The sequence below is a fragment of the Cyprinodon variegatus genome, unplaced genomic scaffold (assembly GCF_000732505.1).
Source record: "Cyprinodon variegatus isolate N-32 unplaced genomic scaffold, C_variegatus-1.0 Scaffold371, whole genome shotgun sequence".
Lineage (NCBI taxonomy): Eukaryota > Metazoa > Chordata > Actinopteri > Cyprinodontiformes > Cyprinodontidae > Cyprinodon > Cyprinodon variegatus.
Window position 1 is genome coordinate 736,352 of NW_015150824.1, and position 21,692 is coordinate 758,043.

The following is a 21,692-nucleotide window of genomic DNA, read 5'->3' on the forward strand; positions in this document are numbered from 1 at the left end:
CTTGCAGAGGCATATAATTTTATCTTTACCTCAAATAATTCAAAATTTTGTTCTGAAAATAGCATGAATTCTGTATCTATCATCTTTAATTTTGTATATTGATGTGCATAATTAACCGCAGGGTTTCTGTTGTCAAGTAGTCGTTAATATATGAGAAATTTAATAGTTTAATAAGTTTGAACATTCCCCTTCAGAGTATTACTGCTGCCACCGTCTGTATTAGAGGGAAAAATGGTAAGGGTGGCCACATGGGTGGCCATGGCCCCCCACCTAGCTCCGCCCCTGGTTTGTCTTTATTTGGAAAATATGGATGTTGTGGTTGTTCATTGTCCTGTTGGATCAGTATAGAATAACCTTAAGGTTCTGGTGCCTGTCCACTTTGGGCCACCCCTCAGCGTACATTGTTTATTGCCTGGCCACCCTTATGAAAATGTTCTAGCTACGCCTCTGGGCCACGCGACAAAATCTGGCTTCGATAGAGCGTCTGAGAGATGAGCATCTGGAGCGCGTCCCCGCCTCCATCATCATTCCAGCCGCGGGTGCGTGAGACGCAGCAGCGGTCTCGCGCCGCGCAGCCTGTCCGGAGCTCGCTTCCTCCTCCCCTTAAAGCAGAAAGATAATCTCCACAGACGCACCAACAATGGGAGAGCTGGACGCGCGCGATGGCCCCCGCTCCGTTTGCATTATAATTTAAAAACCGACGCACTTGGCTTCACCGCCGGCGAAAATGGCGACGGGGGCAGGCTGGCAGCCTCCGTACAACACCTCATCCAGCGCCAGCAAATACGCCTCCTCTCCAACAGCATCCAGCATGTTTTACGACGGGAGTTTAACGCTGGAATACACCCCGGACCTGCATCTGAAGATGAGCAAGAAGATAGCCCAGCTGACAAAGGTGTGTGTTTGGAGAGGTGAATGGATGACGTAGATGTAGTGGTTCAGTCATTTAAAGCAGGTGGGGATGTAGATGGAGTAGTACTGTGGAGATTCTGGTGTGGGATGCAGTGCTGTTTGTAAACATGGTGCTTTGCTCCATGCTTCAGCTTTAATAACACATTTCCATGTTTTTGCATTGCTTTAATGTCAACAATAAATAAAATATATATGTTTATAATTGTGCAGGAGCTGCAACACATTAACCTACATTTGTAAACATTCAACATATGCTTAAAAAAATCCTACTACACTGCTTAACCTTAATTGTTTTACACCAAAGGTTGAAGGATTGATAGAAATTGTATAATCTTGCAGGGATTTGGCTGAGCTGCTTCTTTGTTGTCTACACCTGACACAGTTAGATGATGCAGGCATACTACTGGGTACTAGTAGGAGATTTAAGGTGGCAGCTCCATTTAGGCATCAAGGCTTGTGGTGTGACCGTGTTGCACCAGAGGAGACAAAAACAGCAGTAAAGGACAGGATTTTTACATAATCATCATGGTGATATTGTTAGACCAAAACAAACCTGAGAACGAGGATCTTGGATAGTACATTGGTGGCATTAAGATACAAAATGTATAATTTATGATGATGTCATAGCTTCCGTTCTTTGACTATTCTGCTTTAAATTGTATTACTGTATTGTATTTTCTGTTTGTTTTTTTTCTGTTCCTTTAGAGCTGAACTCTAATCATAATGAATTGAATTCAGCTGCTTTGATGAGATCCAGTTCATGATTTTTATTCTTCATAAGTATTCTTGATTTCATTAATAACTGCGAGCCATCCAGGTCTTGGAGTAGGCATGTATCGTGGTTTTCTTAGACTTAGATTTATTTTGTCATTTTGTTTACACAAGTGGAAAACAAAAAGAAATTTAATCTAGAACAACTCTCTAGACAATTTAATTTATTTTTTTAAGTGCAGCCTTGAAAAATAGTAAAAAAAAAAATAGTAATATAAACATATGGCTGTACATTTACAGTTCAAAAATTTCATTTTTTTTAAATAAAATATAATAAATATAATAAAATACACTAAAATAACCAGTTTCACAAAAACATTCTTAAAGGAATAGTACACCCAAAACATGATTAGCCTTCATTTTCTACTCACCCCCATGCTGAACAACACTCTGGAGTACTTTTTTGATATCTCAAATGCATCTGGAAATCTGGGAGGCTTCTTGCTGTCTGCTGACATTCAAATAATGGAGGTCTATGGTGACCGAGACAGAAAGGTCCATAAAAGTCCACAAAAAACGTGTCAATATTCCTCCATACTGGTCGTCCAATGTATTCCAAGTGTCCTGAGTGGGTAGCGTCCATAATTTACTCGAAACAAAGTCATTTAGAAGGTTTTTAGAGCATAAACAGTAGTGTATAGGATTTCCTGAAAGCGCGCGCCGGCGCGTTCACGATGCTACGGAAGCCGGCAGACCAAACCAGATGAAAGTGCGCATTCAGCGTCTGCTCTTCCAATAATGCAAGCGTAGAAGAAGAAATGTGCCGTTTACCTGTGCAAAGAAAGAAACAACGAAAGAAAAATGTCTGAGGACTTCAGTGTTGAGGAAGAGCATGAGTTCTTTGCCGAGCTGAATGCGCTGGTTTGGTCTGCCGGCTTCCGTAGCGTCGGGATCGCGCATGTGCGCGCTTTCAGGAAGTCCTATACACTACTGTTTATGCTCTAAAAACATTCTAAATGACTTCGTTTCGAGTAAATTCTGGATGCTACCCACTCAGGACACTTGGAATACATTGGAAGACCAGTATGGAGGAATATTGACACGTTTTTTGTGGACTTTTATGGACCTTTCTGTCTCGGGCGCTGGGGCACCTCCATTATTTGAATGTCAGCAGACAGCAAGAAGCCTCCCAGATCTCCAGATGCATTTGAGATATCAAAAAAGTACTCCAGAGTGTTGTTCAGCATGGGGGTGAGTAGAAAATGAAGGCTAATCATGTTTTGGGTGTAGTATTCCTTTAAATGCTGTGTTGGTTTTTAAGTGACTCGTGCCTACTGTAAGGTTCTACTCTGTTCACGTCAGTCCAGACTAGGGCTGCAACTAACAATAATTTTGCAAATCGATTCATCTGTCGATTATTTTTTTCGATTAGTCGATAAATAATCAGCTAGCAAAAGGTTCCTGTAAGAAGACTTTTAAACCAGGAGACACAAACTTTTCCACTTGAGGAGTTTGATATGGAGCACATTGACGAACAAAAAAGATTTTTATCTTAAATGCAAGATGTTTACATATCTTTTTTTTTTTTTTTTTTTTTTTTACAATTTCAGCATAATTGCTGCTCAAGGTTGGTTGCGCTGTCAGCTAAAGGTTAACGATTAATCGATTACTAATTTACTTGACGAATATTTCAATAATCGATTAATCATGATTAATCTGATTAATTGTTTCAGCCCTAGTTTATACCTACTAGCTCAAACAAAAAAACAATAATCAACAACAATAGGGATGAGAATAGGTTTCACATATTTAAACAAAAGTGAATAGAAGTTTTTATCATTTATATCAGAGATTATTTTCCAATATTTGCTTTTTTGGCTGATATTGGATCCATTTCTAATACCAGTATAGGATTGGGACATCCCTTTTTTTTTTTTTTTAAGATGCTATATTTTTTACATTCACTTAGTTTTTTTTATAAACTTTTTTTTAAATTAAACAATGCATTTATTTTTTTTGAAACATGTTTTGTAAGCTCACACCTTTTTTTTTCTTTTTGAGGTGCAGCATGTTAATTTACTTGAGGAATCTCTTCTTAGACTAATTAAAAAACTAATTGCTAGATCAAACCATTACTAAGATAATGACAGCTGGGGTCCTAGTTAAAATGAGATAACACTTTGCTCGAGTCCCAGGGGGTTTTGGGGCACATATCACAGTGTTATCAAGCATCTTTCATATTGCTTTTCTATTAGAAAACTGCAAAAATATAATTTCCAGACTGAAAAAAATCATAGAAGATGCCAGTTTTTCTGGTTGGGATTTTCTGTAGAGGTGTTCAGGGTGGAAAATGGTTTCTGAGTGTCCTCATAGCTTTTTGAGCAGTGCACCAATTAAAGAAGGAACAGATCTGGAGCTTCTTGAATTGTGGATGACATAAATGAAATGTTTGGTTGAGCCTGTCTGAGTGTCTGGTGCAGGAAAACACTGCAGATGTGGAGACACTTCCCTCTTAGAAACTAGCTTCAATTAATCCTTTAATTACTATATATCATGTAAATCCCCTGAAAACAATGAGAGAAGAGTAACAGAGTTATATTAGGGCCACATGCTGCAGTTATTCTCTTCAACTTTTGTGGCTTTTTCTTTAGTTCAATCAATAATCATTGACTCTGGCCTCAGAAGCCTCCCTCCTGGGTGTGCTATTGTCATTGCTTGCATCGCGCCTCCTTCATCCTGTGCAGAGAATCTCAGTATTTAACATCTTGATCTTGATAAAAGGAGTCCTTCTCTAAATCCAATTTATTGGACTCATTTGATGACTTTTGGCTCTTTGTAGTTTTTTTTCTCGTCCTTTAATGTAAGGCATAGTTAATCTGCAGACTCATTATCGGTCATAATTCCCCCCAGAGATGAATAATTTTTTTCCTGTTGAGAGATTTTAATCTCAAAACCCTCTAAAGATAAATCAGAAATCTCCTGGGTTATTTTAAGTGTTCGTTTTTGGATTTTAGCAAAGTAGAAATCCAGTCTAGCTCACATGATATTGGCGACTTCAGCATCACCAACATACCATCACAGCAGTTAATTCCTGCACCTGCATTACAGCCAATACCAGGATCCGTCAACCTTTGGCTCTTTATAAAGGCAAATTAAAAAGTGAGTTTTATTTTTTTTTTTTTATTGGATATTTATGCATTAACCATGTATTCCAGTGTACTCTACTGTTGATAATAACACACTAGTTTTATTTTAAGAAACATAACATTACCTAGGCCTAGAGGACTTGGGTTGAAGACCCCAGATCTAGGCTGTGGTGAACTTTCTCTATGAGAAATGATCCTATGTAGAAAAAACATTATAGTTTGAAAAACAAAGTTTCTCATAGCAAAAATAACTCCTGCTCCAGCATTAATTAGCACTGCTTAACAAATGTCTATGAAATACAGGACTTCATGTTGGGGAAACATGCAATGATTATAAAGACTTCACTTTTTTCCTTGGGGCGGGGTATAACTGCATTAAAATTATATAATTACAAAAACCTAATTACCACAACATGTCTCTCGCACTGCTCTAATGTCTATAATTAGTTTTCATATTGTATGATTCTAAAAGGTAACTAATCAGTGACAGGCGGTCAGGGCCTTTAAGGCTCAGTTAGATGTTTACAGCCAAGTTCAGCTAACAACAATCTGAATTTTAGGCAAGGCAAGGCAAGGCAAATTTATTTGTATAGCACAATTCAGTACAAAGACAATGCAAAGTGCTTTACATGATTAAAATACAGGAAGATAAAACAGAATCAAAGCAAGTAGGAACAAAAATAAAAATAAAATAGATTAAAAATATAAATAAAATAAAATAAAAAATGCAGAAACAAAAAAAGAATATTAAAAACAGTTGGAAGTTAGGTTTGCTTTTGTTAAAAGTTTTTTATGGCCTCAATGACTGAGACTAAATGAAGATACTAAGACTTCCTGGACAAAGACATAAGGATGGGTTTTGTTTAAAAATAATCAACATCTCTGGGGAGTGTATATTTTATTTTCATTCTTTATGCATTATTTTAGCTGGTCATTAGATGCTTATTGAATCTGAACAGCTCCTGGTTCTGTAAATGTGGTGGAACTGTGGTTATAAGGTAGAGGATTGTGGTTTTCTTAACATGTCTCCTTTCTTAATTGACCTCTCTATTCACACTCACACTAATCTTCCTCTCAGTTATACCTCCACTTGTTACATTTCATATTTGAATACTCTTGGTGGTTGTAAAAGTAGTGATATTAACCCCTTATGCAACAAACACTTTGTATTATCAAAATAGCATGTGCATTCCCTCCCTCAGTGCCAGTTATTACACATTCTGTGAACAGGAACTTTTGGCAAGCTCTTGTTTCTGTTACAACTGGTCTCCAACAGTTTATGTTATCATATATCCATATCCATATACTATACTTGTACAGATATATATTTAAATTCAGACATCAAGGGATTAAGAAGAATAGGGTGCACACTGAAGGCCCAAGTACCAGATACACCACTCACCACTGTACTAACTGATGCTTTAAATGTATTAGGTAAAAGGGAAATCCAAATACTAAGATAGCAGATTAAGTTGAATCTTTCCTCTTTAACTTCCCTCCTACAAAGAGTCCAAACCGCTCTAGCGGATCCAACTATTGCTAATACCAAGGTGTAAAGCGTAAACTTTATGGTAACAAACACGTTGTCAGCAGTTGCTTTTGTGGTCTGGCTGTTGACTTTCAGTTCTAGCAGTGGCATGAACTATTTTGTGTTTTCCTGTTATAGTTTTAGTTCTGTTTAAGTTTTCTTGCAAATTGGGCAATGATGAGCTAAATGAAAGGTGTTAGTCCTTTTTTATTCCAAAAAACTAGTTCAATCGGGCTGGAAGTTATGCGTCCAACCAGTCGTTTGTTTAAACCAACCTATCTAATTTAGTAGTGCTCTTATCCAATCTATATTGGTAAAAGGGCAAACCAATACAACTTGGTCAGAATGTCCCAAAATAATGTTTAATTAGCATAGCAACTTTCAAAATCTAAGTCAGGTCTTGAACCAACAACCATTGGAATGATGGCAAAGTCTTACAGCTGACACCACTTGTGATAGTAACTGACAATAGTACTATTTCGTTATACTACAGCTGAAACCAGTGGCCTGTTCAGATTCTGATCATTATATTGTTTAATCTAACCAAAATTGTTTTAACCGCCTTGTTTGGTTGCATTGGATACATATATTTGGATATATTCTATTGTTAGAATATGTCCGAACTCTATCCAGCTGACCGCGACTCTCCTACAAACTGCCACATCTTGACCAAATACTAAGGTTGTTAAATACCTGTTGAAGTTTGCGGTGAGCAGAACCACTTCCCGAAGCATACATGTGGTATGGCGGGGAAGCGAGTCTTTGGACATCAACGATTTTGGCCCCTCCCCTAAATGAAGTAAGCCTCGACGTGCGTTTCACGGAAACGCAGCTTCCACTTCTTGACACACGCCTCGAAGCCTCAGCTCATCTCATAACATCACTAGTTTTAAGTTTGTTATGCATTTGTCCTGATTTATAGCTACGCACCAAGTTGTAGCTATACTTCTATTTTTTGTTTGTTTATGTTTACATTTTTGAGACTGTTTTTATCAAGTTTAAAGCTTCATACGCGTTTAGCCAAAATCCGATTTTTCCAAATGAGGGACTGTTTGACAACATTGATCATTTGTTGAGCAGCATCTATCAGGAATATATTCTAACAGGATTTAATTGCTCTTCAGTTGGAATATTGTTGAAGAATATTTATGCAAAGCCAGCTTTACCCCAAACAGTACTGCAAGGTCCTTTCCACCCTCTGAGATGTTAAAACAAAGTAGAAAGAGTGGGTAGAGAGCAGGAGGGGAAGATGGAGAACATAAAGAGAGAGAGATAAAAGGATGAAAGCACATGGAGATTGAGGAGACCGAGATGAAAGCAGCAGGGATACCAGCATCATTAGAATAATCATGTATAATTGAAGGAACAGTTCCATGGCTGACTCAATGCTGGCAATCCAAGCTCACAGTCAGATAGAGCAGGAAATCACCTTCCTCCATTCTTATATTGACAGCCAAACCACGAGGCACCACAAAAAGATATCCAAGCAGTGATTGCCTTCAGTAAATTTTCATGTGTATATCTGACTGACCTGTATGTCGCATCCCTGCTAAAGGTCACTGGGAGTATTAATCGTTAAAGATGACATGTTAGGAAAATGTGGTTTATTGCTAAATGTCCAATATTAAACAGCACCATGCAGCCTGAATTATTGGCTTAAATTAGTTGCAAAACCATGATTGTAGTCTGTATGAACAAACCACCACAGTCATTTTGATGGTCTGGCTGTTAACTCCATGCTTATTTATTTATTTTTTTTAACCAATTTTAAAATTTTCATTTAATCACACCTGCCTTCAAACACATCAGTTTTACAGAGGCTGAGGAATGTGATTCCTCAATAGCTACACTCATTATTAACCTGACCATGCCGATCGTGTTCTTCCAGTTCTCAATAAAGTACCAAATCTAATGCAATACTGTTGCTCAGCGAAGTTATAATAGTTTAGAATTTTTCATTCTACGGTAGTTTAATTTTATTTTGTTGTAACCTTTATTTTTGACCAAATTTGTTAGTTTTAATTAGTGTTACCAGTTTGCAGACAGAAGTTTGCCAGTTTTTATTATAAGATTTTAATAATACTTAGTTCTAGTTTCCTTTAATTAGTTCTAGTACTAGTTTTAGTTTAGTCATGCTTTGGTTAAATTTCAAAAACAGGATTAAAAAAATCACATTAAAGTATTCATGAAATTGTGCATATAAGTAATAGAACCCATATTAGATACCATATAAAAAAACAGGTTTGAGTCCGGTGAAAAAAAATAAAAGTTACATAAGTTAGCAAGTCTTATAAAAATTGATGAACATGAAAAACAAAGGGCATAAATCTTTCATTCATTATGTTTTGGTAATTTTACAACTATTTATGAGATTTTTGTTTTGTTTTAGTGAAAAGACTTCATCCATACGAATTGACGTATTGTGATGAATGGTTGTACTGAAACTGAAATTTGAATTGCAATGTAAATTGCAGTTTACAGTAAAGTAGTTTGATTTGATGGTTACATAAATCAACATTGTTTTATTAGAGAAATAGATGTCTTGTAGTGCTGTCGACATGTCCTGGGCTTTATTTTGAAATTTTGCTGCACATTTGTTAAAATTTCTGCTTTTGTGTCTAAAACTATCTGTTTGATGCGGGCGGCACTATACCTTTTAGTTTTGTGTCAGGTAGAAACATGACCTGAAGGGTTTTGGGGAAAATAAAAGGTGTATGTCTTGTCTTTTCTATTCCAAGCTAATGATTTGGCTTTTTTTTTCAATTAGACATTAACTTTATGATTTGTTTTTTTTTTTTTTTTTTTTTTTTATTAAGCATGTTTGGTTCAGGTATGAGATCCGGCTGCTCTGTCCCAAAAATATAATGGCTACTCTGCTCGCCATGTTTGTGTTGCTGTAAGCGCCAGTGTTGCTGCTGCCAATTACAGCTGAAACTGCAACTCTGCCGCGTTTACTCAATTTTTTTTTCTTTCTTTTTTTTTAATGCAGAAATTTTAGAAATGTGTTGGCGGAAATTAGGGTCTGGAGCAACGTGACTTTTACTTTACTTTTAACAACCTGCTGTGCAGCTTCTTAACCACATCAGTGACCTCTGACATTATGATGGATTCGCCTGCTCCCCCGAACATGGTGCTCTGATTAAGGAGATCTTAGAAGTGTTCATTCCACAATTCTCGATTGCACATTCACAAAAAAGATGAACTGCTTAATGTTTTTTTTTGTAGAATCATCCCTAAAGAATGACATGCCTTTATCATCTACAGCAATATAAGGTGTTATTTTAATTCATTGGAGAAAATGAGTTTGCAACTTTCCTCCTGTTGTGTGCAGTTGCACAGTGTATGATTATGATCACTGGTTGAAGTACGGATGCATTACATGGCCTCAGAAAGCTTTTACAAAACTGCTGCTCCAGTATCGATCCAAAGTGGTGTTAAATGTCGGAAAGCCTCTCATCATTATTCTTCATGCAGGATATCGTAGAATAGCCATGTCTAATGCAGGCTTTATGTATAAATGAAACATTTAACTTCACCTGTTACTGGAACAAATTTTGGACTGCTCCTGATGGCAGCAGGCCTCTATGTCAGTTGACCATGACCACACATTAGCTTCTCCCCAGGGGGCTACAATCTGAGCTTAAAGCTATTTAAAGCTTCTGCATATCATTTACCTCCAGCACTCATACAACCTGCTTATATTCCTGAGTCGGAGCACGAGCATGACTGACAAGATGTTATTCACTTAAGCCTGTGCGTGGAGAGTGCAGTAGGAAGAAGAGGGATATTCTCCATCCTGTTCTGGAGCTTGTACTTGGAAGAATTTATTCTCGGCACAATGTTTTGTTAAAGTTGTGATAACGTGTCAGAGTTATTTCAATCTGCCTTTTTTTTTTGAAAAACCCACATTTATTCCAAAAGGCGAAGAATAACTCATGAGAAAGGTTGAGTTTTATCTTACAGTGTGGACGAGTGCAAAGCCCCGTCTGCCCACAGGTTCAAACATGTTGGCCTCCTTCACTGATGTTATTGGTATTGATTTTTACACAGTTGATCTTTTTTTCTTCTCCTTTTCCTCCTCCTCTGCAGCTATTGATCTCATATTGAAACTGTTAATAAAGGCTTTCTTTCCCATCTCCATGCTGTCGTCTCCTTCTGCCTCCAGGTAATTTATGCTCTCAACACCAAGAACGATGAACATGAAGAGGAAATCGAGTCGCTGAAAGAGGCCCACGAGGATGAGGTACTTTCTAGACTCTTCTCCATCTGTTATTGTCCAGAGCATCAGAATCTGACTTTCTATGTTTAATTGCTTAAGGAACAGGAGGTCATTTTTAACTATACTGGACAAGAATGATTTATGGAAGGGGCGAGTGGTTTTATCTGCAGTCATTCATTTTTATTTGATTTTTTAAAGTTCATCGGCTCACTGTCCTTTATCAAAGAACTGGGTGTTTTTACATTTGTGAAGCAGTTTTTACATAGATTAAATTGTCGGTAACCTCACAATAAGGGTTAGGGGAGCATCAGCTGGTGCATTTAAACTGGCTTTTTCTCATCTAAATTTTGTAGTATTGCATCAGATAAGCTTAATGGAAACTGGTACCTTTGCAACAAGTTTTTATGCTCATTTGACATGGTTTTCGGTTTCTGCGAAAAAGAGTTATTTGCAAAACAGGAGATAGAAAGACTTTTCGAATCAGCTCCGACATAGCAAACTTTTACCTAATATGATGCGCAACATGGCCATTACTAGCTGACAAATAGCAACATATTCGTTAAAACTTTCCTCCATTACTGATCTGTGGTCAGTTCTTGATAGCACTCTCTACTTCCTGGTTATGACCACCATGCATGACGATGCCATGTGGATGACGATGTATGACAACTTTACACTTTGTGTCACTTAGCAGGCTTCAAACCAAATGAAAGCTCAGCAAAATTATTTAGAAACTTTTAAACTTTTGCTTAAATTAATGGAAACATGGCTAGTTATGTATTGAATAATACAAGCTTGAAAACCTGTTTAATGTGGATTATGCTATATATAATATGCTATTTAATAAAAACTACAACTTTAGTTGGATGATCTAATCAGATGACCCAGATGTTTGTACAAAAAAACAAGCTAAAAGTCTTAGCTTCTTAGAAGCATTACCTACCCATCATCATGAGGAAAAGATAGATTTTACTCCTCCTATTTTACTATGTGCTACTTAAATATATAAACTTCCTTTCCTTGAGATTTTATCTTGGGATTCAAAGGCCCTGGACTATTGAAAACAGGTGCTTTATTGATAATTCATGCAAAACTAATCTACCGGCCTGAATATAGCTATAAATGTGGCTTCAGCAAAATGGGAAACACAAAATGTTGGTGATGATTTTTGCCTAAAAGGAGGCATGTTGCTGTCTGGATGGATCATTCCTGCACACTAAAGCTCTTAGTGGCATATTCCAGAATACACTATGGTCTGCTCTGCATTGGCACCACAGGTATTTATTGTTATTCAAACTGCACTGGGAAAGACATGATTTGTTGGAGAAATTAACATGAAAGTTTTTGCCTTGTATCGTCAGTATTCTGTTATTAAATAATTTTTTTAAACTTCTGCTAGCAAACAGTTTTTCCCTTTTCTTTTACATAACAAAGTAATGTTGTCTTTAATATAATCATTTAAAAAGGCAATAGAAATTCTTAATGCAGTTACAAAACAGCTCCTTTTACCTTCAGGGATATCCTGAGAGATGATGTGATGCCGTTTCTATGTGACATCGCTTTTTAGCAATAGAACAAAAAAACAGGTGACTGGTAACAAAATTGGCAATCATCCAGATGCCAGAAGCTACTCTGCCTGAGTTCATGCCTCCAAGTCATCTTATAACCAATATGTTCTGATAACAGGGTAGACCTTTTCTCTTCTTTTTTGCCTACATTAAGTCCCACCAGGAATCATACCTTCCATCTGTTCTCAGTGCTGTTTCAAATTGACTTTGCTTTTGGGATGGAAAAACTAAATCATCTCTGCCATTCTGATCTCTCAACGACATGATGCAGTAAAATAGGAACTTTTTTTTAAATTCTTTTTTTATTGTTATTTTCATTGTTAAACAATTCACCATTCATCTCCAGCGACAACAGCATTGTCTAGCTAGACATCCGCAATTCCAGATAGTGATGGTTGGTTCTCCCTCTATAACACACAAAAAAAAAAGAAATTAATAACACTTCTGTTATACAATGGGAAAAATAAGTAAATAATTAACTGATGCATAAGGGTTGAAAAGGAAAGGCATAGAAAAAAAGAGGAAGAAGGGGGAAATGGATACAAGAGCTATACAGAGGATGGATGGATTGAGGTGACACATCTGATCTTTCTTTCCCATCTTTTCATAAACAAATCCCTATTTAGTCTTAAAACAAAAGTAATTCTTTCCATCTTAAAGATGTTGTAAATAATGACAAACCATTTCTCCACGTCTCCGTGTCTTTCTATTTTTAGTCACTTCCTTGTTACAGCTTTTCTAGAAGCCACATTTGGTATCTACAATAAGTATTTGTCATTAGATTATACATTTTGTGATGGTAAAACACCAAAATATGATGACAAAAACTCTAAATTAATACCTGTCTGAAATGCATTTTAGATAATCTTGTTGATCTCCTGCAAGAAAGGTAACAATATTGGACAAGACCAGAATATGTGATACTGATTCGCTTCCAGGCCCCCACATTGTTTTCAACATATTGATGAATTGGTATAGTGTCTTTTTTGAACCGGAGTGAGAAAGAATCTATTAAGGGTTTCCCAACAAAACTCTCACACAGGAACTGTTTTACAATTTGATAAAGCAGTTTTGCCACTGATATCCATTATGTATTAAACTCCCCCATTAATTACACATTTATTTTATTCCTGCAAGAAATTAAGAGCCTATTATTTGGGATCATAGTAGATAAGGGTAAAAAAACACCCTGTTACACCCTGGACAGATCGCCAGTCCGTCGCAGGTCAACACAAAATTTAGAGAAGCTAATTAACCTAACAGTCATATTTTTGGACTGTGGGAGGAAGCCAGAGTACCTGGAGAGAACCCACACATGCTCAGGGAGAACAAGACCTTCTTGATGCAAGGCAGTAGTGCTACCCACTGAGCCACTGAGCTGCTCTATAAACTATTTTCTGCATAATAAAGTCATGATGCTGATGTTAAAGAAATAAGAAACAACAAAGACTTTTACATCTTGAGATGTTTGCTTGAGTAAATGGAATTTAGAAAACAAAATTCACTTTTTTTTTGAAAATGAAATAATGAAATGAATGACAAGCAAATCTGTTTGAGATTTTTCCTCTTTAGATGAAAGAGAAGAAATTTAAGATATCTTTTCTAAGTTGGATGATTATATTATTTTTTTAAATGTTAGTAGGGTTCACTGTTCCAAAACTAATGATCTAGAGCCTTCTGTGTTTCTAAGCTGATTTTGTTTTTTTAGCATCACGGTGAGTTCAGCTAAAGAATTGCCTCTAACGTTGCCTCTAGCTCTTTTTCAAATGTCGCATACTTCAGCATGCAATGTCGCAGCAGTAACATCTTCCTCTGATGGACTGCTCACTGCTTTATCATTATGGCAGTGGAAAGGGTTCAGGATCAGAAATGTGTTATACTTAGGAGATTTTCTGTTGTAATTTAACTTGAACACTTCAATCCTAACCGACAGAGAGAAAAGGCTTTGAGACTTGTTAACATGTTTATTTTTATTAGGAATAAAGTCAGCAAAAGCTTCAAAAACGCTATGAAATATTGTGTTTACTTCATTAGTTATATTAATGTGTAATGCATTTTAAATGAGGGACATTTCTTCCTTGTTAAACATTTTATAGAGTTCACATTAATCTAAATTATTTTATTAGGTTCTGTTACTCACATAATATGTAATCATTATTGCCCAGAGTTATACAACAATTACACTAATAGTTTATTTTGCAGCTATTTATAAAAGATAATCGGTTTTAAATTAAAAATGAATCTTTTTGCTCTTGCTCAGGTCCAACACATAGTGACAGAAACCAGAGACAAGATCATGCAGTACAAGAGCAAAATGGCGGACGAGGCGGACCTGAGGCGGCGGCTGGCCAGTCTGGAGGAATCTGTCGAGCTCCACGACCACATGAAGAGACAGGTCAGCGAGTGCCGCCGGGAAGCTGGGCTTTGCATACATAAAGCTTCACACAGGCTTTGGTTATATTGGCTGATCTCTCTCACAAGCAGGCCTTAGCAGAGTTTGAGATGTACAGACAGAGGATGGAGGATTCGCAGCTCTGCACTGAGGCCCAGCATACCCAGAGAGTGGTTTCTATGAGCAGAGAGGTGAGACCTTCTTTAAAAAAAAAATAATAAAATCAATAAAATAATAAAAACACGAACTCGAACTTTACTTACTAAGTTGCGTGGTGTAAAAAGAGATTTGTGTCATACTGCATGCTTAGATAAAGCAGTTTAATGAACATACCACTGCATTCCAGCAGCGTTGTTAAAATCTGCCACTTATTCAGTGAGATTAACACATTTTAAATGTGCAATAAATGCACAAATTGTACACAGACTCAGCCCCCGTGTACCTGGAGCTATTCGTCAACAGCCCTGACACGGCATCCCTTTTAGTGGAAATGCTAAACATGTGTTAGGGGATAAAGGATCAATATAAACCTAAACGTCACTGATTAATTTGATTTTAAAAGAGAAACTCCTTAGATTAATTTCACATGGTTTCAATAATTTTAAGCATTTATTTCTGTTTGGTTGGTGATGTTCTTATAGCTGTTAAATCCCCCCCAAAAAAACAAAAAGCAGTTTCTTAGGGAATTCTATGAACTCTATGAAATCGTGGATTTTTTATAGACAGAAGTTATATTATCCCTGTTTTATAGCCTCTAAAATCCTAAGTAAGTCTTCTTAAAATCCTTTTCAATTGGAGAAAGCCACGGTGGGTCTTCATTATCAAAGCTGGCTGTTCATAGTGGCCTTGAATGTTGGGGAAAATTGGGTTGAAGGAAAACAGTTTGAAGATGCTGATTCTATTTTCAAGCATTACCTGACACTTATCCATACTGCCAAAGGTACCACCATTCTTTTTAAGGAGCATGGTTTCACCTAGCTGGACTTAATCTGCAAAAACACCCTCCAAAAATAAGCCTGAATGCAGGGCTGTACATGCATAAATGCAAGACATTTTCATTGGTTTTACTTTTTTCAAGGGGGTCTGAATAAAAACCTGGCAGAATTGAACAAAAAAAAGTATTTACAAAAATTGAAACAGATAAATGTACTGAAAGTAATATTTTTCTCAGTGTAACATAATGCCACTGCAGTTAAATTAAGTATTTATTAGTCCCAGGACTTGAATTGCTAACTAAATTTAACCAAAATAATTCAGCTCATTGTAAGAAAGTAAAAAAATCCACTCTTGCATTACTTTCAATAGTCCAGCTGAACAGTTATGTAGCGCTTAATGGCGTCTTAATTACTATTTAAGAAGCAAAAGTCAGTAGAATAACATAAGTGCCCCAGAAAACAGGCATGGCATATCATCAGGCAGCTTTGATCTCCCACCCTGCTGCTTTTCTTTTTCGTAACCTCTAAAGCTTAATGCCGCTTTGAGCAAATATGCATCTTTTTTTTAAGCGTTTTTTTACACAACACTTTAGGCAGGAAGTGGGAATTTTGCTGAATTAATTTAGTCCAACATAATAAGGAGATGTTAGAAGTTAGCTGTAACTCTCATGACTGCTATGAGGGGATCAGATAAAAAAGCAATAAATATCTCATCATATCATATGTCATATCACTCCACTGCAAGGCACAATCCCATGTTGTTTGGTTTGATGCTAATAAGCATAAATGGTCTGTTTAAGAGGCTTATCTCATCGACGGTCTTCGTCTTCTGTTTCATCAGGACTTTATTAACCAGAACCAGTCTACTCGGGTCACAAAACATTACATCACATGTTATATTTTTACATGTTTTTTTCATTCAAATACTAGAGATGTTCCAGGCTTTTTAGTATTCAGATAAATTTGCTAAACTTTTCTATTTGTCGTCTCGTTCTGAACCACAACTGAAGGTCTTTTTTGGGAACAATGTAGCAGGTAACTGTGACGTGGAGGAAAAATGATTTTTTTTATGTTATACTTTTTTGGTTGTTGAATTATTTAATGGGGGTGATGCATTGGGCTAAGCTCCTTGTCTACAAAACTAAAGAAAAGCATTTTCTTGATCTCCGTTTCCTCTGTCCTTCCATGTATCCCTCCTCTCTTGCTTTCTTTTGTTTCCTTCATTTTCTTTCTATCTCTTCATTGTTTCCTTCTGGGTATACTATCCACTTTCTTTATCTCTTATTTGTATCCATTCTCTCCTTCCTTGTTTCTTTCCCTCCAGTTTGAGATTGCACCTCATTTAACCCTATGCAGGTGTATTCCATAAATCCATGGGGATATTTTTCATTTAAATATTAAAAATACTGCAAAGGAGAAAGAGGCCAGAAAAAGAATGAACCCTGATAAGTATTTACCCCAAATATGTTCTATTTTAGGGGATGTAGTATAATGTGCATTTTGCGTCCAACTAAAATAATCAGTTTTGGTCTTATCACAGAAGCTAGCTGCCTAAATATTTGGATGTAGCTTTTGGTGAAATAACAAACGGAGATTCCATTTTTTTTTTTTTCCCACTGTCTTTGTCACTTCCCTTCAAAGACTGGATTTGCAATTTACAACTAATAAAGTTCCTGAAAGATTTCAAAAATCATTATGTTCTCATATTTTCTTGTATTTTCTCATCATAGCGGGCCTGTATTTAGGATTGTTACAACTATTAATGCTGTACCCGATTTTATTTAATTCAGTTTATTTATTTTAGAACAATTCACAACACATTGCATCCCAAGGCACTTGATAGAGAGAATGCAATCAAATCATATTGATTGGTTACAAGTTTTCAATCTAAGCAAACCCAGCTGATTGTATCCAGTCATTGATTTTGGAAGATTCACGCCTTCTGTATTAGCATGTAGTGACAGTAGACATTTGCTTGCATTGTGCTACAGCAATACCTCACACCAATCATGCATGTTGCAATAGTGAAGAGTTAAAACTCCCTTTTCAAAGGAAGAAAACTCCAGCAGAGCCTGGCTGAGTGTGAGTGGCCTTCTGGGGTTCAAGAAGGCATAAGCAGATAAATGAACATAGAAGCAGAATACTTTCCATGTTGGAGAATTGTAAACTAGCTCCAAAGGTGGGTCTGTTTAGGAATGAAACAGCTGAGCAGCTAAGGCCACATCCACTTGGTAAAAAATAAAAGGTTACCCCATAGTTTCTGGTGAAGATTCTCAGTCATCCAGGTCATGGTCACAACCAATACCTGTCTATGTCTCTGAAAGGGGAGTTGTTAGAGGGAATTGTTGACCTGGCTTAACAGGCGAGATGTTCTGCTCCCCTATAGACAGGCATTGGGTATTACAGGCTAACAAAGAACCCAAACGACTGCCCATTCCTAAGGGGCGGACCCGTTCATCCGGTTCAATTTGCATGTTTTCTAAGCCAAAACTAGGCTTTTGTCATGAAAGCGCAGACAGATGAACCCAGTATTCAAGGAGAGACAGTCAATAGGAAAGTTCAAAACGTTTATTAAATGAAAAAACAAAACAAAAGCGGAGCTGTGGCTCTCGGACACTGCAGGATGGGGAGCGGGGTAGGAGGGTTCAGAGTCTGACAGGGTCCGAAAGCGTGACCGGGTGGTCACGCACAGGAGCAGACAGGATCAGGTGCAGATGAGCAGGCACAGTGGAAAAGGGTAGCCGAGACAGGACGTGGAACCAGAACTTGATGCAGGACCTTTAAACTGGTCTCCACCTTGGAGCCAGGCTTACTTGGATAAAAACTGAACCTTCCCGCATATAGAGCCAAAAACCCAGAGGACTCAGCAGGGGAGGAACAGTGGACGATTAGGAGACGAGACAGACACAAAACCCTCTATCCACTGGTCGCCAGGATCCAGGACAGGAACCAAGAAACAAACTGAACAGACAGGGTAACAGAAAAACAGTTAATGATCTGGCACTGAATGCTCAGGCTGAACTGAACATAACCGACATTTTGAATTGAAAAAGCTTCCTGGATGAGAAGCGAAACATCTTAAAACTTGGACACAAAGTCCAGTGGATCGTTTTTTTTAACATTTTTGGAAAGGACCCCATTGTTATGTCTAGGAGAACAACAGTACCAAACACTTTTCAGAAACTAGAGGTTTATATGCCATAACCAGCAGAAGGCAGTGAGGACATTGTGACAAAGGAAAATAAAGGAGAGGACTGATAAATCACACCCAATTTTCAACATAAATGCCAGAATAGTTTTGTTTTTTGGCTGCTCAGCCTGTTTGCATTTACTCATGTTTTATTTAAGCCCAGCAAAGTAAAAGGAGCTGAGGAATTTCCCATTATTTTAGTAAATACGAATACCTATAAATCATTTTCCTTCCACTTCTCAATTATGTGCTACTTTGAGTTTATTGTTTGCAAGAATCCCAGAATGTTCTCAGCTTTCTGGTTTTAATATGAAAAAATGTTGAAAGGTTTAGGCAGAATAATGACTAAAGACCCTGCATGCCTGCATAGCACATCGTTAGATTTAACCTTCTTCTGTAACAGGATATTTCTTGGTCGCCAGTGAAAGTCCAAACGGCATAGATCATGTTTGGTGGTTTCAATAGGTGGAAGAGATGCGTCGCGATTTTGAGGAGAAGCTTCGGGTGTTCAGCCAGGCTCAGGCCCAGTTTGAGGCAGATAAACGGCGAGCACTGGACGAGCTGAGGGCCACCCACCGGCATGAGGTGGAGGAGCTCCGCAACAACCAGCAGAACCACACTGCGACCTCTGCCGAGGACCAGGAGAAACTGGCCGAGCTACATAGACAAGAGGTGGGCCACGAGTACGCGAAACAGGAAGATTAGGTCTGCTGTTCAAGATCCACATGGCTTAGTGCAAAGATCACACGGATGGTTAATCAGTTGAAACTGCAGTTTTGGAGGTTAAATTTAATTGGAACTGGAAAAAAAAAAAACTATTTATTTTTTTTTTTTATTTAATTCAAAAATGTTATAATCCAACCATAGACCGTTTTATGCATGTCATTTCACTTTTTTTCCTTTCACCTCGTTTGAACACACACTTAAAAAGTATTAGAAGGTAAAAAAAAAAAAAATCAGTAAATAAACCCCAAATCTTCAAAACTGATAGTTTAGTTGAAAAGAAACTCTTTGATTGAATTTGGTAGTGTTTAATTCCTGGCAAGCTGGAATAGAACAAACAAGATATTCTGTCTGTGTAGGTGGAGGCTTTGATGGACAGGTTAGAGGAGCTATCGAAGGATAAGGTCCGTCTGGTGGAGGAGTACGAGGCCAAGCTGGCCAAGGCTCAAGAGTACTATGAGAGAGAGCTTGAGGCCATGAGGAGGACGCACCAGCTGACCACCGAGAACCTGCTGGCCTGGAAGAGGACGGAGGTGAGAGCACAGCACAAGAAGACAAACAGATTACAGCTTTGGCCATTTCTAATGTGTCTCTTCTCCTGTTTAGGTGGAGCTGCGGAAGGAGTTCCAAGCTCAGGAGGCAGCGCTGCAGCGTTCGCTGTCCAAGCTGAGGAGCGAGCTTCAGAAAGCTCAGGAGGAGGCCCGGGAGAACCGGGACAAAACCAACAGACTGCAGACATCACTAGCCAACGCAGAGGGAACCATTAAGGTGTGTCAAAATGCTGCATATTAATGGCCTGGAAGTGGGGGTACTGGAGGTGCTGCAGCTACCATTAGTGGCAAGAGGGAGATAAAAACATATATATATTAGAAATACTTTGCACAATTTATAGATTTTTTATGAATATTTTGGGAAATAGATTTTTCTATTTTTGCTATTACGTACATATGGATTTTAATTTAATTATTTTGAGGAATTTTCGTTGTCATGGCAACGTCAAGCAACCTACTGCTCATTGAGTAAAAAGGTATCCCACTCGCAGCAGCAGACTAGTCAATTCACATACTCTTATGACATAAACTATGAGGAAATATGGCACAGAAATGCATTTCATATTTTTTTGTAGGAAAACTATTAGTGAAGAAGAACACTAGTACTCCAACCCTGACAGCGGAGAGCAACTGGAGTGAGGAGACTGTCTGCCTCTGATGGCAGTGAAGTTTAATAAGAGTGCTTATATGCACCTGAGACCTCTATTGTCATATACACTGAAGTTTATATGACAGTAAAGTAGTGAATCTTAATCTATTTATATGTTTATTTATTTTATTTTAAATAGGTCTATAGGTTAATGGGTCTTTTGTCCAAAAAATAAAAAAATTCACTTTATCCCCTGTTCAAAATAACTTCCAGCGGCCCTGTGCATGTTTTTATTTTTAGGTTTTTAGCGTAAAAAACTGTATAGATACACCAAAAATAAAGAGAAATTGTTCAAAAATCTTTCTTTATCTGGTTAAAGCCTGGTGAAATTGGGTTAAATTGAATGAAAAAGTATTGCTGAAAACTAAAGCACAAGTAAAGGCCTTAGGGTAGAATCAGTTTAGGAGACTTTTAGATCAGGAGGAAAAGGTAATGTAGTGTGGTATGACAGAGCTGCAGGCTCATGTGCATGGTGCATATGCGTGTGGGGGAGGGGACTCAAACTGTGGCGTCATGAATGTGTGTTTTGCAGAACCTGCACAAGCAGCTGGAAGAAGCCATCCAGGATGGAGAAATCTGGGTGATGCAGCTGAAGGACACAGAGTATGAACTGGAGAGCAGCAGGGAACGAGTTCAGCAGCAGGCTACGGAGATCCTCCACAAAGCCAGTAAGATGTTGGAAATTAGAGGCTTTTTATTTTGTTTTGAATGCTGCATGAAAATAAGTTAGACTTATGAAGTTTAAGTTTTAACTTAAGGAAGGGTTAAATTTCCATAAGTCTAACCAAAAGTGCATTAAGAGTTTAAATAACTGATTAAAACTGAATGAATTTTGAGAGAATTAGCTTCATTTTTTATTAGCGTTAATTAAAATGCATTCATATAAGAGCTAGTTTCTATTTGCAGTTTTTTTCTTTTTTCCATTTTCTTTCTCTTGTTTTTTTTTTGGCTTTTTCCCCATCCCTAACCCATTATGCCAGCAGATGACAGGCCGTGTGTGCTGCTTAGGGTTGGGAATTGAAAAGATTTTCACGATTCCGATTCCCTTTTCGATTCTATGAAACGATTCGATTCTTAATCGATTCTTTTTTCGATTCCAATTTGGGGGAAAAAGGAGAACAAACAGTTTGATTATCAGAATCAACTTTGTTTACTTAACTATTGCACA

General features: G+C 37.5%; 1 protein-coding gene across 7 annotated transcripts in view; it reads left to right on the forward strand.

Moving 5' to 3' along the window:
* The first annotated feature begins 565 nt into the window (after nt 1-565).
* Nucleotides 566-21,692, forward strand: part of LOC107092234 (protein FAM184A-like) — a 66,150-nt gene continuing 45,023 nt past the window's right edge. For 4 of the 7 annotated variants that reach the window (XM_015386575.1, XM_015386578.1, XM_015386582.1 and 1 more), the window contains exons 1-8: nt 566-895; nt 10,463-10,540; nt 14,345-14,479; nt 14,566-14,667; nt 19,067-19,273; nt 19,684-19,857; nt 19,931-20,092; nt 21,057-21,192. In XM_015386575.1, the coding sequence (XP_015242061.1) occupies nt 728-895; nt 10,463-10,540; nt 14,345-14,479; nt 14,566-14,667; nt 19,067-19,273; nt 19,684-19,857; nt 19,931-20,092; nt 21,057-21,192 (1,162 nt within the window). In that variant the 5' untranslated portion in view covers nt 566-727. The remainder of the gene's footprint in view (nt 896-10,462; nt 10,541-14,344; nt 14,480-14,565; nt 14,668-19,066; nt 19,274-19,683; nt 19,858-19,930; nt 20,093-21,056; nt 21,193-21,692) is intronic. The other 3 variants (XM_015386576.1, XM_015386579.1, XM_015386580.1) reach the window with 3 other exon arrangements.